The 25,285-nt window shown below is 37.5% G+C and overlaps 1 protein-coding gene across 1 annotated transcript in view; it reads right to left on the reverse strand.

Annotated features, from left to right (window-relative positions):
- The window catches only part of Cers6 (ceramide synthase 6), a 281,399-nt gene that overhangs the window by 42,918 nt on the left and 213,196 nt on the right, over positions 1–25,285 (reverse strand). The window contains exons 7-8 of the mRNA XM_076866208.2: positions 6,763–6,891; positions 3,541–3,647 (exon numbers count right to left, since the gene is read on the reverse strand). Coding sequence (XP_076722323.1) covers positions 3,541–3,647; positions 6,763–6,891 — 236 coding nt within the window. The remainder of the gene's footprint in view (positions 1–3,540; positions 3,648–6,762; positions 6,892–25,285) is intronic.

Raw genomic sequence — 25,285 nt, forward strand, 5'->3', positions numbered from 1 at the left:
GTGTGGGGGATGCTGCGGCAGGGCCACACCATCTGGAAACTGGAACCATGGGGAATGTTAAGTGTTTTGTTTATGATACTCATGATATGGATAATAGGGCATATGTCAATCAATAATAAAAGTATGTGTTGCCTGAGATTGCAAGAAAATTCCCAGAATGAGACTAGGGATACAATTAAGACATGCCCCAAGGTGTGTTTCAGTATCTCTCAGGATACAAACAATAGTGTTATTCCTCAAGAAATTCATGGGAAAAAGATTGCAAATTGAGGTTCCTGAGAAACGCTTAACAATTTCCACTAAGCCCCCCCTGTTCTAAAGCCACAACCTGTGCAACATACATTCCCCCCACTAACAGACCCTCCTTTGCCTTACACAGGAATTCATGATGAGAATAGGTAACACATAGTTAATATAAATGACAAATGGATTGAGGTGCAAAGCCTGCCCTTTAGTAAAAGATTACAAAGATAATAAGAATTGGTGTGCTTTGACCAAGGATCCAGGAAACTCTTTAAGAAAATGGTTAAATAGGTCATATATTTAAACAGAATAATGTAAAATGAATATAGTTATATTTTAGAGGCGCTTCAGAATAGTAGGCTTTTAAGTAATAGACTTTCACTATTTAAAGTGTGTTTTACTGAGACTTTAGTTTAGAAGTAAGAAAACTTACCAATAATCATAGGTATGCTTTAAAGTTAAAGGTTGATGAAATAATTATAGGTATGTTTTAAAGTTAAAAGTTAATAATAGGTCTGGAGACATGTAGTCTAGTTGCGTAGTCTAACACCTAGTGATTGAGGTGAAAATGTAAAAGCTTAATCATGATTGGCTAAGGTTATAGAAAATATTTTAAACAATGCACTCAATATCTTAGGTAATTAATATATGTCAGAAAAGACTATAACTCTTAAAAATCATGTAAATCAAAGGAGTTTGGATTTTGAAGCTACCCATTATCTACCTGAAAAACACACCTGTAAAAAAGGTATAAAAATAAAGGCCCTTCCAGGGGCAGCAGAGTTTTTCTGGAGGCTGCTGGTAACTTGCAACCTATCATCCCATCTCTTCTTCTTTTGCTGATGCCACTCCTCCTTCAGGACCCCTGGATCCCTGGCAGGGCTGGACCCCTGCAGTAAAGTGTCCCTGGATTCAGTCCCTAGTACAAATATATACAAGTACAAACATCACAAGAGGAATTCTGGGGAAGAATTCTATTGGACCCATTGAGGAGATTAAGGATGCTTCTGTAGAAGAGAAGGCCTAAAGATGTTGTATTAGAGTTTCACATGATGAAGAGTTTTCCACTGGAAGTGGTAAGGTATATTTTACTGTTTTCCAGAGGTATACTTTTTTTTGAGGAGATAAAGGATTCACAGATCTTGAAGATCTATTAAAGCCATAAGCCATCCACCCAGGAGACAGACACACACACACACACACACTTCACATATAGTTTTAGATTGTTCTAAACCAGATTAAGAATCTTTAGCTCAGAAGTCAAAAGGACCCAGGTTTCATTTAATAGAAGAAAGAATTTTCCCCTGGACCTCTGAAGCAATACTCCTGAGCAGGGAAACTGACAAAAGAATTCTTATGTGCAGAGGGAGTGGGGGCATCTGGAGCTGATAATCTGAAAGGCCCTTTCCAATTCTAGAATTCCCTAGTCGAAAGTGAATTTCTAAATAATTTCACAATATTAAAATAAATATGTAAAATAATATTTGTTATTGCCATTCTTGTGAAAAATGTATATACCAACAATGTCCATTACACTCTATTAATCAAAGTAGGATCAAAATAAAGACCATCCAGGCATCAGTATAACATACTAGATGTATCTGAAAATGGTTTTATTCATTATAACTATAGTAACAATGGGTACCTAAGTTATTTCTTGCAGTAAAAGATTTTTCTTTTCAAGTTGCTTTAGAAAAATTCTGGTTCACAAAAAGGCATGGCAGCAGAGATACACAGCATTTTGCAACAGAAGCTCTTATTTTACATTTGGTTATATACTCTTTTCTAAGCAGCTAGTATAGGTCATCACTACAGACCATACCTATGAGTGATCTTACTGGCTGCGGGACAGAATTTGTTTGTTCTGAGGATCTATGTTCTAGGTGACACACTGCTGTCTACACTTAAGAGCTTTTACACATTAACCAGAAGGAAAGTGTGTTTCAATTTCAGGTCTACTCTCATAGGGAAGGAAACAAATCAAAGTAGTTGATAGCAACGCATATATCTTTAAATTTCTCAGGTTCTCAGAAATCCTAAGTAGGTAGAGTTTCCTGCTATTTTTCTGAGAAAGTATTCCCTGGATTTTACTTGAATTTCTTCTATTTAAATTCTTACCACTAGTTCTGCCAGTAATCTTGAAAGAGCTCCAACCCTGAAATAATTACAGTCACACTATACTCAAAATTATTTCAGTGTTTCTTACCTACAATCATATTAAACTATAATGAGGTTTTATAAATGTCTGTTGCCCACACACAGTGCTGCTGCTTGGAAATGATTTTCATAATAAGTAAGTGTCCAAAAGAGCCATGAGCCTCAAGGAGAAGCCATGCATATGAACGTGTGTTGTGTGGAGGGAGAGCAGGTGTGGGTATGCTAATGATTCATAAGTGGAATCTTAGTAATAGACGTTATTTACTTAAAGGCCCCAACTTTATTGTTTTTCTGCTGGGACAGAGAGTTAAGGTATTATTGCATTCCTTTGCTATTCCGCATTTTCCAATTCCCCCTGCTTTGAAAGTCCCATTCAAATCTTTCAAAATGGAAGAACTAATTTACCATCAATGACAGACTCTAAGTGATATGGAGAGTTCATTATTTTTCAAGATCAAGTAAGAGCCTTCCAAGAAAAGATTAATGACAATGGACCCATTTTTTATGGAAAGGATTGTCAAATTCCATTGAAATCTGTCATATCTTTTTCTTAGCTCTCAACAAAAGAAAAGCCATCTAGACACTAAGGAGCCACAGAGAATCTCAGAGGTTATTTTTGAGTTATACTTTCTATCTCCTTTGGCTGTAAATATAGCTGATGAGAACTATTTAAGGTTAGTGGTTTTCAAACTTTAGTGTGTGGCAGAACATTGAGAAGACTTATCAAACACAGCCCTGACACTCAGCGGGTCTGAGGTGAGGCCTAGCAAGTTACCAGGAGAGCCTCTGCTGCTGATCCAGGGAAGGAGACCCTGAAACACACCAGTTGCAACATCATGTTCCTTTTTTAATTCAAACCTTCACAGTGGGGGTTCTTGAGCTAAAGTCTAGATGACAACCTAAAATGCTTTCTATGGCTTCAGAATCCTCATGAACCCATCTTTCTTGAACTATACTGTGGAAAATATCAGTAAAGAATGCAACTCTCTTCTGCAAGAAGAAATCAAGCTGTCTCTTGAGTCCATCCCCACCACTTTTAAACCTTTTACTAAGTCTTTAGAGTAAAATTCAAAAGAAAAATGTTCTCTAAAGCTTATTTGGAAGGGGTGGCTCAATTAGAAAGAAGATTGGCATACTCACCAGAGAGGAAATATACCCAGCCGTGTGGTGATAAAAACCATGGCAAACATAACAAACAGGAGGTCACACATTTTCTGAAACTTGGCATAATTTGCCATTTTGGCAGCCTATAAAAGGAAGGAATGTAACATATTAATTTAGTTAAACTGATAAATAAAATTTCTTTTACTATGCATGAGTTTTCTATAAGATAGAGTTTACCAGATGCACAAAATTGCCTGCTACTTTAAAATGTCATGCATCATACATCAGTATTTATAAATTACTCATAAGTCAAATGAAATGCAGCATTAGCCATAAGTAGAACTACCGACTGTCACAGATTTAATAAAATATTCAGCAACCTGAAAAATTCAATTATATGGTTGATTTCAGGAAAACAGACAGGAAAAATAAGAAACTTTTGTATTATAGATGATATTAGCAAGCCAGAGAACCAAAACAGAAATTTGGCATAATAGATCAAAATAGAAAGTGCTAGATAAACCTTTACTGAGTCCCAAATACTGAGATCACAAACATAATACAGAATATATAGAATTTGCTGCATTATTCTCTCTTTCTGTTTAGAATTATGGGTTTTCTTTAAATGGGCAGAGGAACTTCTCTAGGGAGGCAATATCCTTGTTTATTCTCACTAACTTAAAAATGAAGAAAGGGCCAAAGTCATGGTATTTCAACTAATCCATTTAGATCGAATTTGCAAAGTTATTTTCCTGGGTCACTTTCTAGATGAAAGTCAAGAATGTTCAAAGCATCTATGAGAAGTATTCAAATAATTTGGGGTAGTGATTTAAGTGACCACATTTTTAATAAATATTTTGTTTTAGTTGTAGTTGGACACAATACCTTTATTTTATTCTTATGTGATGCTGAGGATTAAACCCAGTGCCCTGCACATGCTAGGCCAGCGCTCTACCACTGAGCCACAACCCCAGCCCCCACATTTTTATATTATAAATTTATCTGATGAATCACATCCCATTATCTTACTTTTTTGCCACATTCATATCCCCTTTTCACTTTTTTTTTTTTGAGACAGAATCTTGCTAAGTTACTGAAGTCCTCACTAAGTTGCTAAGGCTGGTCTCAAACTTGTGATCCTCCTGCCTCAGCCTTTTGAGTGGTTGCCATTACAGACATGCACCACCACTCCCAGTTTACCATTAACTTTTTAAGATGATTCTAAATAAGAAAGATGAGGCTGAAAACATTTTGGTTGATCATTTATTTTTACATTTTTATATAGATTTTACATCAACGACACAGTTATAAAATGAAGATGTCTTCGGAATTCAATAACCTTATTTTCTACTTCTTAAAAATTAAACTGGCTAAGTCATACTTGAAAATATTGTTGGCAGTATCTTCAGAATTTATAATTTAATAGTTTTAAGTAAAGTACAAAAGTATAAAATAAATATATTCCGAAGAGGAAGTGAGTGGCAGCCAGGATTATAAGCTTTTAATTTCATGCATACTTTGGGTATAACACCACAATGGTGTTAAAATAAAAAATATCATCTGCCTGTTTCTGGATAGGTAAATCATCTAATTTTTCCTTTATATTAATCTACCCATATTTGATAAATAAGCAATAACATCAACTTTTCAGAAATGTCTAGGCCATAAATCCCATTTTGAAGATCTCATTAATATAATCAAACATGATTTATAATGTCAAAAAGGACCCAGTTGATGAAGCACATTTGTTTTCAAGCCACATGATTGGGATTCCTGGATTCATTTTCTTTGTTGGATAAAAGGGTAGATGAAAGGGGTTGGGGTTGTAGCTCAGTGGTAGAGGGCTTGCCCAGCACGTGTGAGGCACTGGGTTTGATCCTCATCACCACATTAAAATAAATAAATAAAAATAAATGTATTGGGGCTGGGGATGTGGCTCAAGCAGTAGCGCTCTCGCCTGGCATGCGTGCAGCCCGGGTTCGATCCTCAGCACCACATACAAACAAAGATGTTGTGTACGCCAAGACTAAAAAAATCAATATTAAAAAAAAAATTCTCTCTCTCTCTCTCTCCCTCTCTCTCTCTCTCTCTCACTAACTCTCTCTTTAAAAAAATGTATTGTGTCCAACTACAACTAAAAAATATTTTTATAAAAAGGGTAGGAGACAATCCAACTAAGATTTTCTCAGTCACGGCTCTACTAAGCTGGTGATTTTCAGAAGAGTTGAAGTTGGCTGATTATATAGAATTGATTTCAAAAACTGTAGGCTACTGAATAAATTGTGATTTCTAAACATACATATGATTTAACCAAATGATAATTGATGTTCAGGAGATTACCCTCAAGCTAAATATATTTCTCTTTTTGAAAAATGTGTCGAATAGAGTTTAGTTTGAATTACTTAAAATTATAGCACCAGGTTTTCATCTGACTTATCCATTATAGGACTATTTTTCAAACTATTAAAGGCACCAGAGTTTTTAATAAAATGCCATATATACATGACCTTAACTAATTGCCTTTACAGTAGATTCAATTTTATAGAACTTATGCTTGTATTGCAAAAATTGATCACTGTCTGAAGATACTTCTCTATTCACAGTAATAACAAATGCTTAAAAGTTGGCAAAACTGTGGAGTCAACAGGAATAACAAAATCAGAATACAGATTATAAGATCCATTTCTACATAGAATTTGTACTCTTGCAAGTTATTTTTGACCAATTATATAAAATTGCTTAGTATAAAGTGGAGACCTTTATTAATTATATAACATTATGCAGTGTGATTCTTAAAAGTAGTAAATTATTTATACAGTTTCTATATATATTTGCAATTCATATATGCTTTTCATTCTAAAAAAACAAAGATAATATGCATAGTGACAATAAAAACTAACCTACTTAATTTTATTGAGAAGTAAAGTTCCCATTAATGACTATACTTAATTATATAAAAATTTAAAATAAACCAGTATGAAACTTACAGTACAATTAAAACCTATTAAAATAATGACTTCCCTATTATAAAGTCAGTCTAAATGTGGAATAGTAAGTTTTCACCAGCATATTAATAAGGAATCATTATAATTAGTATAAACGTTTATATACTAATTTCAAGTCTCATTTTCAGCAGTTTAACTTACAAAACCCCTGCAGTTTGAAAGCACCATCTAATATGACACAGGAGACCTGATTATCTGGCAAAGTTCAGGAGTCCTGGATTTTGAATTCTTAAGAATGAAGGAAAATTTTTACCTCTAGAAGAGCATCAGCTGAGTCGTGAAGACAAAGGACCAGGGTCCCTACTCGGGCCATATTGTTGACATAAGAAAAGGTAATCAGTAAAACAGATACGAAGTGGTGCAGGAACATGATGCCAAAGTCCTTGAGGAAAGAGAAAGCACAGCCACGTTAGGGTTTCTCAACATCATTACAGCTTTTCAGCCACTAAAACAATACTTACTAGAACCTTTACAGGCCTGGTTCTGGGGATACTAAAATGAACCAGATAAAACACACCAGCCCTCTGGGAGCCCAGTGGGAGAAAAATATAGACCAGCAACTATGGGGAATGTGATCAACTCTGGGATAAAAGCCAGATAATGAAGCATGTTTTGTACTAACTGGAAGAAGGTGTAGTGATAGGAGAAATCACCACAGGATTTCAAGCAAAGAAGGGCAGGCACTATTTGGACCTGAAATTTACTATGTTTTCAATAAGTGTTCCCCCAAGGCCCATGTGTTAAAGGTTTAGATTCCATCCATAGTGCTACGGGGAGGTGGTAGACTGTTTAAGAGGTAGAGCCTAGAGGGAGAAAGTTATCAAGGGTGTACTCTTGAGGGGGATAATGACTACTTCTTATCTCTCTTTTTCAATCCCTGGCTGCTTTGAGGTAACAGCTTCCTCCACTACACACTCCTACCATGTGGTACTGCTTTGCCACAGGCCTAAAAGCACCAGACCAGCCAAAGATGAACTGAAATATCCGAATCCATAAGCGAAAACAAAACTTTGCTCCTTACAAGTTTATTTATTTTGGGTATTTTGTCATAGTAACAGCTGACTAACACAAACTCTTAAGATCTTTGGGGCAGAGGTACAGGTTCAATAAACCATTTCTCTGACTACTAGTGGTTGCAGCTTATGAAGGTTGTATTTCTGATCAGCAGATGGAATCTTTGAAGGGACAGCTGGCTGAGGTCCAAGGACAAGGGCATTGCATGGTTCTCAGACTTTAGTCTGTTGGCTACAGAAGGCCTGATAAGGCACATAGTAATGACTAAGGTGGTGCTTTGGTCTGAATGCTTATGTCTCCCCCTGCTCAAATTCATATGTTAGAACTCTAATGTCCAAGGTCATAATATTAGGAAGTATGGCCTTTGGGGGTGATTAGGTCATAGGGCTAGAACTCTCATGAATAGGATTAATATCTCTATAAAAAGAGGCCCCAGAAAGTTGCTTCATCCCTTCCATCATGTAAGAACAGAGCTAGAATGTGCCACCTATGAATCAAGAAATAGGCCCTCATCAGAAAATGTGTCTGCTAGTGCTTTGAACTTGAACTTTTTAGCCTCCAGAACATGTGAATAAATTCCTGTTGTTTAAAGCTGCACATTCAATGGAATTATGTTATAGAAGCCTAAACAGTTTAGGACAAGTAGTGATCGTTTTTGTTATCTCCTTGAGTTCTTAGAACACGCACCTCAATTTAGCATCCTTCCCCTAGCATATGCCTATTGGGAATCTGAAATAAGAATCTGTTGGCTTTTCTGATGGGTACTACCCAAGAAAGCCCTGAATTTTCACACTGTTCATAATCATTTAAAAAATAATTTGAAAGAATTAATATGAATCAACCATCCAGATTTTAGACAGCTTCAAAGGATCAGCTTCTGAAAAAGATTATCTTTGATATTATTTCATGACCATCTGGACATGGTTTATTATGACATGGAACTTCTACTGCTTATAAATACAGTCTCGCTTACTGATATTTATCCTAATCTACATTTGGGCCAGAGTAAACTTTAATTTCTCTGCAACTTAAGTGCCATGATTTGTCCCAATGTTGTTCTACTTGAAGTCTTTGAGGAGGAGGACGACCGACCGCCCTAGAGACCTTTCATCCAGAGACAACTAAATTAGCCACAATGAAAAGCTTATTGCGAAACTCAACTATGAACAAATCTTGGTCAAGAAAAATTGCAACACGTAGGCTACATCTGTGAGAACCATTCTTAAGTTTCTATCCTTGGAAGTCAATATTCACTTGTCCATTTATTAACTAAAAATATATTTATTTATTCTTACTATGTTCTTACTATATTCTATTTTAAGCTTTGGGCAGGAGATAAATCAGTACAGTAGACAAAGATTTCTGCCCTTGTGGAGCTCATATATTTTAGTTGAAGAAAACAGACAACAAATATAATAAAGTAAATGGCCTTTTAATACTGGATGGTAAAAAGTGATCCTGGGGAAAAAATAATCATGGTAAAGGTGTGTGTGGGTAGGGAGTCCTGGTTGCTGGGGGAAGTGACCTGCAATAATAGTGGGGTAAATAGTAAAGAGTGGGGTTAGCACAGACCTCTAAGAAGATGGGGGAACTAACCATACAGACAAAAAAGAGAGAAAATGTTCCAGGCAGAGAAAACAAACAAGATGAAGGATCAACCCAGCACCCTCTCTCTACCCTGACCTGTTCACAGAATAGCACAGAGGTCAGTGGGACTTGAGTAGTGAGAGGGACAGAGGCAACATTACAGCTTTATTTTTTCTCTAGCTTCTTTCTGTTACCAGTGTCTTAAAAAGACATTTTAACTTTGATGAATAGAAAAAACAAAACAAAACAAAAAACCACTCTATTATTTAATCCCTGGCATATAACTATTTTAGTTATGTCTGTATTCACAGATGAACTGGGAGGTTAAAAGATCAAAACTAAAATTATCTCTGGAGCTTCTAAGACAATTTTATTTACAAGTGCTACAAGGCACTCACAAATATCCACATTCCCAGTTGTCATTGTAAAGAAGAAAGGCTAAGTTTTTATTCTTACAGATGTCTCCACATGCTCCTTGCCTGGACATTCCTTTGGAACTATTCTTGAGCTTGTTCTGAGGATGAGCGGGGGCAACAGCCCTCAGGCTGGTAGACGTCCAGCCAGGCTACCTTGACCTTTTTCTGATTTATATTGGCACTAACAACTAGGTCAGGTGTGATTGTCAGTTCCTTGCAGATTCAAGTTAATCTTTTGCCCTGGGAGAACATGGAGGTCCTGAGGTATCTCCTTTTTGTCTAAGCTTCCTTATTCTTTCTCTTTGTAGCCATTTCACTCTGTGGCTTCTGCGCCAGTCTCTGGTTTATGGGGTGAAAGGGCCACTTTCTTCAGGTCTGACTTACTGATCCTGGCCCTACAGTCACCTTTTCCCCAACTCAGGTATCTGTTGTCTAGTTGAAGTAAACAATTATTTTTTGTTCTGTTTGTCTGTAGTTAGGGTAATTTCTAGTTCAAATCATAAAGTTCAAGAATGTTAAAAACCAGGGCCTTATTGACATGACTACACTTCTGAAGAATATTTGCAGCTTATTCAGCTCAATTTAGCTCTATTTTGCATAAGAGTCAACTTGTATTCCAGGCTCCAACTCACTGATTTTGTCACTTTTGTAAGGGCATCTATTTCCTCATCTGTGCAATGAAGAGATTGAATTAGGTTATTTTAAGGTTGTCAATTCTATAATCTAGGCTTGGGAGTACAGTAACAAAATAACATTTGCAGCTTTCAATCTACCCATTTCATACCTGTGTAAGAGGGAGGGAGAGGGCGTGCACACAAGACCAAGAGCAGGCACAAGCATCCTCCATGCATCAGCTCAATAGCTGTTAAAGTCACTTTAGGTTAGGGTTGAAAAGTCAGCTTCAACAACTTGAATTGTTTAAATGGTTCTTTTGTGTGCACTTTTTTTAAAAAAATATTTTTAGTCATAGATGGACACAATACCTTTATTTTATTTATTTATTTTATGTGGTGCTGAGGATCAAACCCAGTGCCTCACCCATGCAAGGCAAGCCCTCTACCACTGAGCCACAACCCTAGCCTCCTGTGTGCACTTTGGTGAATGTGTCCAGGGGTTTTCTTCCTGGAAAGTACCTAACATTTATGGGTAAACATACATAGTGGTTCTCTAAATGAGGTTAGAGAATTTAGAAAATGAAATGCCATTATTAGTCTTATTTTCAATGCACCTAATCTCCACACTAGTTGTGTTGTGCTGATGGTACATTCATGGTAGATGCCACTGTCAGGAGAATAGTCTTTCTTGCCTCAGCAATACTAAGTGGCCACAACAGAACTGGGTATTGCAAATTCACATCATCTGTTGACCTACCACCTGGTCCTTCCTTTAGAACCACATTTACATCAGTTCTCCACTTACTGGCAGATGAGAAACGATGACAGCACTCTGAGTCTACGGCAGTTATTAGATACTTCTGAAATTCTGACATTTTTGGTACTATCTGGGGCTTTCCAAAATCATTACAATAGATAATACCAAAGTGCCTTAGGCATACAATAAGAATCACACTGATGTTTTCCACTGGAAGATGAAATCTATTCTCTCCAGGCTATGGTTCATTAGGGTCCATCATCTGGAGAACTGTGTTCTACCAGACAATAGCTGCTTCAAAACAATGGCTCAATTAAAATAGAGCTAACCTCTCAATGGATATTTTATAACTTTCCTAAATACAATTAAATTAAAACATACAGTGTTTAATTCAATGGTTCAGTTAACTTATATTTGCTCATGCTTAAAACAGAATTTGAGGTCTAACCAGCTGAGAACCTAAGCAGAGCAATGCTCTCCAATTTCCCATTATTGAGCCTTCAATGATTGCTCCTGGCTCACTGGAAAGAGGTTTTTAAAAAATAAATGAATAAATATAAATTGATTAAAACATGGAGGATTAGGATCATTTTATAATTAAGTTTCCTAATTCATATCTGATAGAAATGTCAATAGTAACACAATGCCCTTGATTATAGCAAGGCTCCTTTAAAAACCAAAGTCTTGTTTTTCAGACAAATTTGCACTATAAAGAAGATTTTTGCATATACTTCCGCTGGTCCTAGAAAGTGTTTTTATTACTGTGAGGTTCCATTATGCCCATAGCAGAAGACTGATTTTCATTATAGTCATATCTGCATAAATATGAAAAAAAAGCAGGAATAATTGATTTGGTCTTTTACATTTCTGTTTCGGAAAGCTTTAGATACAATGAAATACCTTTCATCTAACCACCCAGTCATTTTATATGTGTTACTCACAACCTTCTACCCTGACACATTGAGTAGGCACTGAATGTGGTCCAAATGGCAGTTTTTAAACAAATTGTCAATTTGGATTTTATCAATGCAAGGGAGAAGACTTCCATCCTCATATTTGTAACTGCTGAAAGTGATCAGTGCCTATGCAGACACAGGCCTGGCTGAAAGCATATCAGCATTTTAGGTTGAAAATGTTTTCCTGCATTTCTGTAGCAGGAGTTAAGCAAAGAGGTTGCTATTTTTTTTTTGGCCCTCAAATTCAGGATTGATCCCTAAGCCTTTATTCAAAAGACTGCCCTGGTTCCTGCTTCTGTGTATCCAAAATTCCTTCTCCTTTGCCAAGTTGTTTCTGGGTGTGTTCACAATCAGCATCAAAGCCTCCTTCTGTTACCTGCCAGGTGGTCACCTGGCCATCAGCCCCAGTTTCCATGGTTGCTCCTATGCTAATTATTAGAAATGGGAGAGAAAAAAAAATCAGATGTGGTTTTAATTCAAACTCATGAAAAGTTTGAAATAAAAGAATTCAAGGGTGAGCCATCCATTTTAATACCAAAACCTGGTAAGATTGGGCCATTATTTTTCCTTATTATACTTCCAAACAGAATTTAGGAAATCTAGAATGGTTGCTTAGTCTGTTCAGTATGGCTTCCAGGCCAAAACTCCTAGGCACAAGCAAAAGTTCAGCTCTTAGGGCTCCATCCCCAACAGTTAAAAGGAGAATTGACATCTTTAATTCTGGTCTTCCAGGGGACTTTTAGCTCTATAAAATAGCACCAAAGGGCTGTAGGGATCAGTCTCTCATTAAGGTATAGGTATGAGCTTCTATAGATATGCTCCCAAGCTGTGGAGAGACTTTGAGATCCAGATCTGCCTAGGAGGCACCACAAAGTCATCTGGATATACATGCCTTCATGAAAACAAAATTTACCAATTCCTCATTAAAAAAAATACACACTTTAAACAAGATTTTTTCCCCTAAATTATCATCTGCTAGATAAAGTATTCATAGTTTTATATAATCTCTTTTGGGAGTAATCTTTCCAAGTGGAAAACATTTGTAAGTCTCCTTATAAAAGGAGTAAGACCACCAAGATTGTAATTGATGGTTAATTTAGATGGGCACAGATGGTGAAGAATATGAAATATTACTTAAGTGAAAAGCAAAGAAAAGGTTCTTCTCTCTCAGATTCAATGAAATGTATCACCTTCCTGATTTAATAAAATTTAATGCATATAAGTAAAACGTGTAATCTACCTCAAATGAATAGAAACCAGATTCTTAGGACCAGGTTAGCCAAACAAAAGATATTCAAACTTTCTAGGAAACAGAAGGACAGAACCAACGCTTAAAGCTGATTTAATTTTATGGTAAATGTAATAATAAAAGAAGTCCCTCGATCTTTTTTTTTTTTTAAATAGTTTTTCTCACTTAAACCTTTAAAACACATAAGTGTTTGTATGACTTTTAACAGTTATAGGTTCTTCTTTCCAGAGATCAATAACATACAGTTTTCCTTTCTCTTCACTTGGTATTTTGCAAACTAGGTGTTAGAAGCAGAATGGCTGGCTTTGCAGGAAGTAAACTCAAGCATGTAAACTAGCAATGTACAAGGGAGGTGGCCACTTGGATACCATCTCTATTCCAGAACAAATATAAACACACATGAAGATGGTGAAGATTTCAAACAAATGTTACACATACCAGGAATGACCAGCTTTTTCATCATTAAGCAATACAAAAATATAATAGGTACATAACCTTTGGAGTTGGGTACCTAAAGTTCTATTAACAGTGTGAACATAAAGAACCCTTCAAAAAAACCCCAAAAAACAAAACCCCTAAATAGAAAACTAATAAATCTTTTTCTTTTTTTTTTTTTTGGTACTGGGGAATGAAATCAGGGGCACTCAACCACGGAGCCACATCCCCAGCCCTATTTTGTATTTTATTTAGAGACAGGATCTCACTGAGTTGCTTAGTGCCTCATTAAGTTGATGAGGCTAGCTTTGAAATCACAATCCTCCTGCCTCAGCCTCCCAAACTGCTGGGATTACAGACATGTGCCACTGAGCCTGGCCAAAAACTAATAAATCTTAATATTAAAAAATAATGTTGTAAACTAAATAAATCACTAAAGCAAAAAAATATAGTGCCAGAAATTCATAACAGTATATAGGCTGTTTTGTCTTGACTTCAGAAGATTTCTAAAGTAACTAATTAGTATCACAAGTTCTAAAGATTTAACAATTTGATTAAAACAAAATAAAACAAAGACAAGAGTGGAGATCCAACATGGTGGCGGGCGCAGAGACATCAAGTCTCTGACCTCTTTAGCTGCGTGGACATAGGGAGTCGTCAACCGTCTAAATGCTGTTTGCTCAGGATCACTAGGCAATGCTGAGCTGATGTGGATCTGGGGCGAACAGTCTGGGCCTCTCAGAACACACACCAAGCCCGGATCGGCTGAATTCAAGCTCCCGTTCCCCTGCTTCTCGCAGACAAACTGCAGTGACTTAGCATTAAACAATCCCGCTGAAACAACTGGTCGACCCTTCTGATCCTACGGAGGTTAATGCCAACCGAGCCTTCATAGGCAGTGGCCACAGGATTGAAATGGGGCTTGGGAGAGACAGTCAGGACCCACCCGTTGCATTGGTCACCCAGCAAAGGGAACGAACTGTCCCCATTTGCATGGGATACCACCATGGCAGAGAACTGACATCACCAGAATGCGGCGGAGGAGATAACTTCATTGAAACCAGCGGCGACAGGTGTGTAATCCCCTAGCCTTCCCTTTCCACACAGCAGGGAAACCTTAAGGGCCCCTCCCAGCTCTCCCTTGAGCGCGATAGCCAGATCGAGGGAATCAGGAGTGGCGCGGGACCCGCAGCATGGAACTCCCGGCTACGGCTCCCACCAGTGCTGACAACTGAGGTCTCTTGCACCAGCTACAGAGGGTGTGGCTACCGGAGGGCAAGCAAAATTCGCTGAGGGTTCTCAGCCCCAAGCTCTACAAACTTAGGGTCTGAGGGAATGGCAAACATGGAGAGTGTGCCCAGTCGTTCATGAAAACAGGGCTCCCAGGAGCAGCAGACCTGGTGTATAGCCAGTATTGTGGTAAGCGTCACTGATGAGCCGGGCCTGGCTTGAGGAAAAGTGGGGAAGTGACTAGACACAAGAGAAGGCCCTAGGCACTCAGGATTGGAGACCCGCCCAGTCTGGGAGGAAGAGCTGCTGCACAGTGATTGGTTCCCATGTATTGAGAGGAGAAGCTTGGTCCAGTGGGCACAGCTCCACCTACTGGAAGAGAAGTTAATCAAACTCTAAGACTGCATTTATTAATTTTTTTTTTTAAATTTGGGGTTTTTTTTCATTTTCATTTTTTTTAATATTTATTTATTTATTTATTTATTTTAGTTATCGGCAGGCACAACATCTTTGTTTGTATATGGTGCTGAGGATCGAACCCGGGCCGCACGCATGCCAGGCGAGCGCGCTACCACTTGAGCCACATCCCCAGCCCTTCATTTTTTTTGTTGTTGTTTTTTAAACTTTTTTAATTTAAATTTTAATTTTTTTATTATTTTTTAAATTTTTTTCTTTTTTTCTTTTCTATTTTTTTCTTTTGTCTTTTCAATTTTCTTATTCCCCCTTCCTTGAATTCTACCTGCTCACTCGCATTCTCCTTAGTGACTTCTTCCCTTCCCTTCTAATACCTTTCCTCCCAAGCATCAAATAAATTTATAGGAGTAAACAGTAACTCAGCAGTCAAACAGAACAAGAAGTAACATGAGTAGCATGAAAAAGCAAGGAAGAAAAGGAGTACAAACAATGCAGGACAGCCTAAATAGGAGGACCTAGAGTCATCAGAAAAATGGTCAAATAAAGAACTCAAGAAATACCTTAGACAGATGGAATGGAACCTCAAAGAGGATATGAGACAGCAAATTCAAACAGTGAGAGAACACATTGAAAATGAATTACATAAACAGATAAAAGAAGAAGTTAAGCATCTTTATCAGGAGATAGAGATTATAAAAAAATCAAACAATAATTCTAGAAATGCAGGAAACTATAAACCAAATTAAAAACTCAAATGAGAGTATCACTAACAGAGTGGAGCAAGTAGAAGCCAGAACGTCAGATAATGAAGACAAAATATATCATCTTGAAAAGAGTCTAGCCAACTCAGAAAGGCTGGTAAAAAATCACGAGAAAAACATCCAAGAGATATGGGACAACATAAAAAAACCAAACTTAAGAGTCATCGGGATAGAGGAAGGTATAGAGATTCAAACCAAGGGAATGAACAAACTGTTGAATGAAATAATTACAGAAAACTTTCCAGAAATAAAAAAAGAAACGGATACACAAATTGTAGATGCATACAGGACACCAAGCATACAAAATCACAGTAGACCAACGCCAAGACACATTGTTATGAAGATATCCAACATACAGAACGAAGAGAAAATATTAAAAGCTACAAGAGAAAGGAGGCAGACTACATTCAGGGGTAAACCAATAAGGTTAACAATGGATTTTTCATCACAGACGCTGAAAGCGAGAAGATCCTAGAAAAACATATTTCAAATACTGAAAGACAATGGATGCGAAACAAGAATTCTGTATCCAGCAAAACTAAGCTTCAGGTACGACAATGAAATAAAAATCTTTCATGATAAACAAAAGTTAAAAGAATTTGCAGCCAGAAAACCAACATTGCAAAGCATCTTGAGCAAAACACTACACGAGGGAGAAATGAAAAACAATAACCAAAACCATCAGTGGGAAGTGCCTCAGTAAAGACAGAGGGCAGGGGGAAAAGCTAATCATGGAGAAACAAACTAAATTAAAAAAAAAGATAAATAATCAAACATGGCTGGAAGTACAAACCATATATCAATAGTAACTCTAAACGTTAATGGCTTAAACTCTGCAATAAAGCGACATAGGCTGGTAACATGGATTAAAAAAACAAATCCAACAATATGCTGCCTTCAGGAGACACAACTGATTGGAAAAGACATACACAGGCTGAAGGTGAAAGGTTGGGAAAAAATATACCACGCACACAGTCCTCGTAAGCAAGCAGGGGTGGCCATCCTCATATTGAATAAAATCGACTTCAAGACTAAGTTAATCAAAAGGGATAAGGAAGGACATTATATACTGTTAAAAGGAACCATTCACCAACAAGACATAACAATTATCAATATTTATGCATCAAATAATGGTGCTGCGACGTTCATAAAACAAATTCTCCTCAAGTTCAAGAATCAAATAGACCACAACACAATAATTATGGGTGACTTCAACACACCTCTCTCACCATTGGACAGATCCTCCAAACAAAAGTTGAATAAAGAAACTATAGAACTCAATATCACAATCAATAACCTAGAGTTAACTGACTTATATAGAATATATCAACCATCATCAAGTGGATATACTTTTTTCTCAGCAGCATATGGATCCTTCTCAAAAATATACCATATATTATGCCATAGGGCAACCCTCAGTAAATATAAAGGGGTGGAGATAATACCATGCATTTTATCTGATCATAATGGAATGAAACTGGAAATCAATGATAAAACAAGGAAGGAAAAATCCTACATCACATGGAAAATGAACAATATGTTACTGAAAGATCAATGGGTTACAGAAGACATAAAGGAGGAAATAAAAAAATTCTTAGAGATTTGAAAATACAGACACAACATATTGGAATCTATGGGACATAATGAAAGCAGTTTTAAGAAGGAAATTCATCGCCTGGAGGTCATTCCTCAAAAAAAGAAAAAAACAACAAATAAATGAGCTCACACTTCATCTCAAGGCCTAGAAAAGGAAGAGCAAAACAACAGCAAATGTAGCAGAAGGCAAGAAATAATTAAAATCAGAGCAGAAATCAACAAAATTGAAACAAAAGAAACTATTGAAAAAATTAACAAAACTAAAAGTTGGTTCTTCAAAAAAACTAAATAAGATCGACAGACCCTTAGCCATGCTAACAAAGAGAAGAAGAGAGAGAACTCAAACTACTAACATACGGGATGAAAAAGGCAATATCACAACAGATGCTACAGAAATACAGAAGATAATTAGAAATTATTTTGAAAACCTATATTCCAATAAAATAGAAGATAGTGAAGACATCGATAAATTTCTTAAGTCATATGATTTGCCCAGACTGAGTCAGGAGGATACACACAATTTGAACAGAGCAATATCAATGGATGAAATAGAAGAAGCAATCAAAAGACTACCAACCAAGAAAAGCCCAGGACCAGATGGGTATACAGCGGAGTTTTACAAAACCTTTAAAGAAGAATAAATACCAATACTTTTCAAGTTATTTCAGGAAATAGAATAAGAGGGAGCTCTTCCAAATTCATTCTATGAGGCCAACATCACCCTGATTCCGAAACCAGACAAAGACACCTCAAAGAAAGAATACTACAGACCAATATCTCTGATGAATCTAGATGCAAAAATCCTCAATAAAATTCTGGTGAATCGGATACAAAAACACATCAAAAAAATTGTGCACCATGATCAAGTAGGATTCGTTCCTGGGATGCAAGGATGGTTCAATATACGGAAATCAATAAATGTTATTTACCACATCAATAGACTTAAAGATAAGAACAATATGATCATCTCGATAGATGCAGAAAAAGCATTCGACAAAGTACAGCATCCCTTTATGTTCAAAACATTAGAAAAACTAAGAATAACAGGAACTTACCTCAACATTGTAAAAGCTATATATGCTAAACCTCAGGCTAGCATCATTCTGAATGGAGAAAAATTGAAGGCATTCCCTCTAAAATCTGGAACAAGACAGGGATGCCCTCTATCACCACTTCTATTCAATATAGTTCTCGAAACACTGGCCAGAGCAATTAGACAGACGAAAGAAATTAAAGGCACAAAAATAGGAAAAGAAGAACTTAAATTATTACTATTTGCGGACAACATGATTCTATACCTAGAAGACCCAAAAGGGTCTACAAAAAAACTACTAGAACTAATAAATGAATTCAGCAAAGTGGCAGGATATAAAATCCACACGCATAACTCAAAGGCATTTCTGTATATCAGCGACAAAACTTCTGAAATGGAAATGAGGAAAAACACTCCATTCACAATATCCTCAAAAAAAATAAAATAAAATAAAATACTTGGGAATCAACCTAACAAAAGAAGTGAAAGATTTATACAATGAAAACTACAGAACCCTAAAGAGAGGAGTAGAAGAAGATCTTAGAAGATGGAAAAATATACCCTGTTCATGGATAGGCAGAACTAACATCATCAAAATGGCGATATTACCCAAAGTTCTCTATAGGTTTAATGCAATGCCAATCAAAATCCCAACGGCATTTCTTATAGAAATAGAGAAAGCAATCATGAAATTCATATGGAAAAATAAAAGACCCAGAATAGCAAAAACAATTCTAAGCAGGAAGTGTGAATCAGGCAGTATAGCGATACCAGATTTCAAACTATATTACAGAGAAATTGTAATAAAAACAGCATGGTACTGGTACCAAAACAGGCGGGTGGACCAATGGTACAGAATAGAGGACACAGAGACTAATCCACAAAGTTACAACTATCTTATATTTGATAAAGGGGCTAAAAGCATACAATGGAGGAAGGATAGCATCTTCAACAAATGGTGTTGGGAAAACTGGAAATTCATATGCAACAAAATGAAACTGAATCCCCTCCTCTCGCCATGCACAAAAGTTAACTCAAAATGGATCAAGGAGCTTGATACCAAATCAGAGACTCTGCGTCTGATAGAAGAAAAAGTTGGCTCCGATCTACATATTGTGGGGTCGGGCTCCAAATTCCTTAATAGGACACCCATAGCACAAGAGTTAATAACAAGAACCAACAAATGGGACTTACTTACACTAAAAAGTTTTTTCTCAGCAAGAGAAACAATAAGAGAGGTAAATAGGGAGCCTACATCATGGGAACAAATTTTTATTCCTCACACTTCAGATAGAGCCCTAATATCCAGAGTATACAAAGAACTCAAAAAGTTAGACAATAAGATAACAAATAACCCAATCAACAAATGGGTCAAGGACCTGAACAGACACTTTTCAGAGGAGGACATACAATCAATCAACAAGTACATGAAAAAATGCTCACCATCTCTAGCAGTCAGAGAAATGCAAATCAAAACCACCCTAAGATACCATCTCACTCCAGTAAGATTGGCAGCCATTAGGAAGTCAAACAACAACAAGTGCTGGTGAGGATGTGGGGGAAAGGGTACTCTTGTACATTGCTGGTGGGACTGCAAATTGGTGCGGCCAATTTGGAAAGCAGTATGGAGATTCCTGGGAAAGCTGGGAATGGAACCACCATTTGACCCAGCTATTGCCCTTCTCGGACTATTCCCAGAAGACATTGAAAGAACGTACTATAGGGATACTGCCACATCGATGTTCATAGCAGCACAATTCACAATAGCTAGATTGTGGAACCAACCCAGATGCCCTTCAATAGATGAATGGATAAAAAAATGTGGCATTTATACACCATGGAGTATTACGCAGCACTAAAAAATGACAAAATCATGGAATTTACAGGGAAATGGATGGCACTAGAGCAGATTATGCTAAGTGAAGCTAGCCAATCCCTAAAAAACAAATGCCAAATGTCTTCTTTGATATAATGAGAGCAGCTAAGAACAGAGCAGGAAGGAAGAGCAGGAGGAAAATATTAACATTAAACAGAGACATGAGGTGGGAGGGAAAGGGAGAGAAAGGGAAATTGCATGGAAATGGTAGGAGACCCTCATTGTTATACAAAATTACATATAAGAGGTTGTGAGGGGAATGGGAAAATAAACAAGGAGAGAAATGAATTACAGTAGATGGGGTAGAGAGAGAAGATGGGAGGGGAGGGGAGGGGGGATAGTAGAGGATAGGAAAGGTAGCAGAATACAACAGTTACTAATATGGCATTATGTAAAAATGTGGATGTGTAACCGATGTGATTCTGCAATCTGTATTTGGGGTAACAATGGGAGTTCATAACCCACTTGAATCTAATGTATGAAATATGATATGTCAAGAGTTTTGTAATGTTTTGAACTACCAATTAAAAAAAAAAACAAAGACAAGAGACTAAAAAATTGTATAGGTCTTGAGACAATGACTAAAATGAAGTATATTTAAGATAACTAAAGAAATCAGTTGATTCAGAGTAGCCTCATATTAAGTAATTTGAGGAAAATCAAATCAAAAGAAAAATATCTTTCTTTTATTGAGCATTGTATGCCATAAATGTTAGTTTCTTGAGTATCTGAAGTCTACCATCTATCTGGTTGCTTTGTTTTAACTGGCCTTGATATTGGCTAACCATAAAAAGAATTGGTTAAGTGGACCATTCAAAAAAGATATTTCAGATAAAATAAGACTTGAAAACTGAAGCCAGGTGTGGAAGTGCATGCCTGTAATCCCAGCTACTAGGAAGGCTGAGGCAGGAGAATCAAAAGTTTGGGGCCAGACTGGGCAGCTTAATGAGAGCCTCTCTCAAAATAAAAGAACAACAACAACAATAATAAAGGCTGGGGATATGGCTCAGTAGAAGAGCACTTGCCCCAGCATGCTCCAGGACCTGGGTTCAATCCCCAGCACAGCAAAAACCAAACCAAACCAAACCAAATGAAACCCTTTAACTTAAATTCACTTCTATTCTCACATATAGCCTATGTATTATAGGGTAAATATCTGTGGCAAGATTTGTAAAAGAATGAAAAAAGGGTGACTTATTTGGGAAACATTCGTTCAATTATAAAATACAGGAGTTCTGTCAGAAATAAGTCAATTATTTCCTTCTCTTAAATTCAACCTATGAATTTAAATTAAAACCTCTTTCACACTATCTGTAGAATAAAACTTATTCCCACTCTTTTTCCAATAGATAAATGTTTTCTACTTCCAGATTAAATGGATACATATTTACATCCTCGAAGGAGAAAACTGTCATGCATAGATATCATTCTAATAACCATAAGAGCTAAGAAATTAATTGGTTAAAGATTTTTCAATTACTATGGTTATCATGAAAATGTTTTAAAAAACATATACTGATGTGATTTAAGTATTTCAACCAGCCTTTCTTAAATCTGACATCCCCACTGTTCACCAAATGTGCACAAATGTCCACTTCAGAGAAGAAACAGGCAAAGGGCCAAATTTGTGTTTGTAAATAAAGTTTTATTGGAACACTCCCACCCCCCACTTTGTCTCTGGCAGTGTTCTTGCTATAGTGGCAACGTTGAACAGTTGTAACCATGAGTACAAGTCCCACAAGTTTAAAATACGACCTGGCCCCTAACAGAAAAGCTTTATGACTCCAGGGTTTCAGAGTCACATCAGAGGATATATTACAGGAAACTTAATCATGGTACCTGACATGTGGCAATTGTGTAGTTTCATGGCCAACTTCACCACATTTTCTTCTGACAAAGGATGTATAAGAGATTTAAATTTCACGGCTATTCTGAAACCCATTAAATATTACCCTCAAAGTTCAAACAAATTATAAAGAGTTCTGGTAGCTATCACCATCAAAAGTCTCACGATCAATTACAACTACAACACTATGGTAATTTGAAAGGCAGAGAGTTTTTTCACTAACTTCTAAAAGCAAAAACTGATTGGATTCAGTATTACTTTCTCTGCTGCTAAATGTGCCATTACTTTATGGCTTTTAGAAACAGATATAAATAAAATAGAGAACCATGGGGTAAGCAGTGTTTACCCAATTTTTCTCCTTTGCAACATTTATGGTCCTGTTTCAAGATCAAGAACTCTTAATCTTGTCTACTGTAGGTTATTTAGTTAATATTTAATCTTTAATTGATTTTTTTACCATGGAAAATGCTGCAATAAAAATTTATTTGTACAATAGTAAACGATATGATAGTGCCACCAATCACTTCTGGTGGGCCTGGCCAGAGCGTGGTGCTTGATTTGCAATACTTCTGAGTCATCCTTCATATTTTCCTTTTCTCCCCTATCAAATGCATGCTCTCTAAACACACTCTGCTTGCAAATAATGTAGCTATTTTAAATTATACATACTATATCATTTTTCTCATTTAACTTTAAGTCCTCAGAAGTTTCATACCATATAACCCTCATACTACATCACAGTAGCCCGGGTCAGATGGACCTTCTGGGCCCTGTTCACTCCCACTGGCCTAGTCACACCAACCTGCACAGCTTTTAATGGGAAAGATCACTTCTGAGACATTTAACCTGTACTCCATGTCACAATGACAAGTGATATGGGGTTTAACAGACTTAACCTTCCATTTTTTTTTTGCAGTAATCCCTGGGGACAAAGGCATGGAACGCCTGATAGATCTAGAAAGCCCATCTGAGTGAAAACAGCCAGGAAGATCAGTAGGGGGCAGCCTGTGCTCAAAGAAAACAGAGCTACTGCAGGACACAAAAGCCATCATTCTCACTTGAACTGCCAAGGTCTGGAGGCCCCAAATGACAATGGGCAATCAAGGACTCAATTTTTTGCTATAAATGGAAGATGGAAAAAGTCTCCTTCAGGTCACTTAGCTTGGGCTGGTGCCGCAAGTTGGAGGAGTTCAGAGGACTCTTATTATCCTCATCAGCCTAATCTTCCTCTTCCTTCAGCTGATGAGCTTCCCACCTCCATCTCCAACAAGTGTCCAGAACTCTAGCTGCAGAATTCACTGGAAGCTTCTTTTGCCTCCACACAGATCTCTGGCCACACATTTTCCCCGAGCTGGAATGCCTGTGTTTTCTTTTCCTTCCTCCAAGCCCCATGACCCCTTGAGCACCTGGAAAACTCCTAACTACCCTTGATCTTGCCTACTGATTTTCATGCACCAAGGGCTCTGACACTGTAGTTTATTCTCAACACCAACATAAAGCAAGTACCAGATTAACTACCTCTTATACGGAAACGGAGGCACAGAGACACTAAACAACTCTTCCAAAGTCACAGAGTGACAAAGGCTAGGGTTAGACCTGTTGTGTGTGACTCCACAGAGTTCAGGCTCCTAACTACCAAAGTTGCCACTTCTCAGAAACAACACTCTATGGAAAGATGACCCCAGGAAGGAGGCTGGCCGCAATTTGGAAAACACAAATAAGTGAAAGTCTGATGACCAGAAAAAGAAGAGAGGTGGATCCAGAGTCAAAGTGCCAGGATTGGCCTTGAGGGGGAGAGGCACCTCTTAGGAGACCAAAGAGAAGCAGAGAAGGTTTGTTGGTATTTATGAGGACGAAAACAGAGGGAGTTCAGGATTCCAAGAGGACATTTCGTTAAATGTTTGTTTTTTGTTTTCCCCCAAGAACTCTGTGAAGACTGAGCAGAAGCTCCCAGGGGCATATGGCTAATGGAACCTCCAAGCTGAGAGGGAAATGCCCCCAGGGTGAGTGGCACCTCCCAAGAGAGTAGGACTCCTGAGGCCCTAGACTTAGGGACCCAGAGCTCTAGGAAAGCAGGCTGCTGGGTCCCAGCATGTGGGTCCCTCTGTACTGCAGCAATGCTGCTGTCCTCTGCTGTACACTGGCTCCCGCCGTCCTGCACAGTGGGAACAGCAGTGTGTGACCAAGTGTGTGTCAGTGGTCAACTCCCTGGCTGTGAGATCTAATGGTGCTTATGAGCCTCTCTGGCAAGACACATGGATGTTTGCCAGAGTAAGCCGTTATGGAAGGCAGCCTCTGAATCAAACCCTACAAAGTGTTCCATAAAACACATTTCTTCTCCAGATAATAGGGTTCTACTCTTCTCCCACTAGCCTCCCCGCAGCACGGATTGAGATGCTTTTGATCACAGATGGTAGCTTATTAAAATGTGCTGCCTCCTCTTCCCACTTAGATTCTGAAGGCCCCGTAGAGATAGAGAAATGGGATAGAGGCCGAGAGCCAGAACTGCCCACCTCAGAAGAAACCTAAGCTTATTCAAAGGCCCAACATTTCGACTCAAATCACAAGCAGGCATGTGAAAGAGCAGCTTCGCACATCTGTGAAAGAGAGGTTAAGTGGCATGCTGACCTTGTGGATAAGTGGAGCCTCAAGGTTACCCAGAGTCCTACCTCAGTCCCTACCTCACTCAGGATGGCTAACGTCACCTGCTGTGATGTTAGCTTTTCCAGCAGAGAAAGGACTTGCTGATACCATGTGAGAGTTAGTGGTTCTCCCATATCTGGGTCTGTAGAAACACTTTATATTCTTAAAAATCATTGAAGACACCAAAGAGTATTTGTTTATGTGGGTCTATAGTATTTACCATATGAAATGTTAGAACTGAGAAACTAAATATTTAAAAACTGGTATTAATGAGAACAGATTTTATTATATGTCAACAAATATTTTTATGAAAGATAGCTATATTTTCCAAAATAACAAAAAACAATTG

The sequence above is a fragment of the Callospermophilus lateralis genome, chromosome 9, assembly GCF_048772815.1.
Source record: "Callospermophilus lateralis isolate mCalLat2 chromosome 9, mCalLat2.hap1, whole genome shotgun sequence".
Taxonomy (NCBI): domain Eukaryota; kingdom Metazoa; phylum Chordata; class Mammalia; order Rodentia; family Sciuridae; genus Callospermophilus; species Callospermophilus lateralis.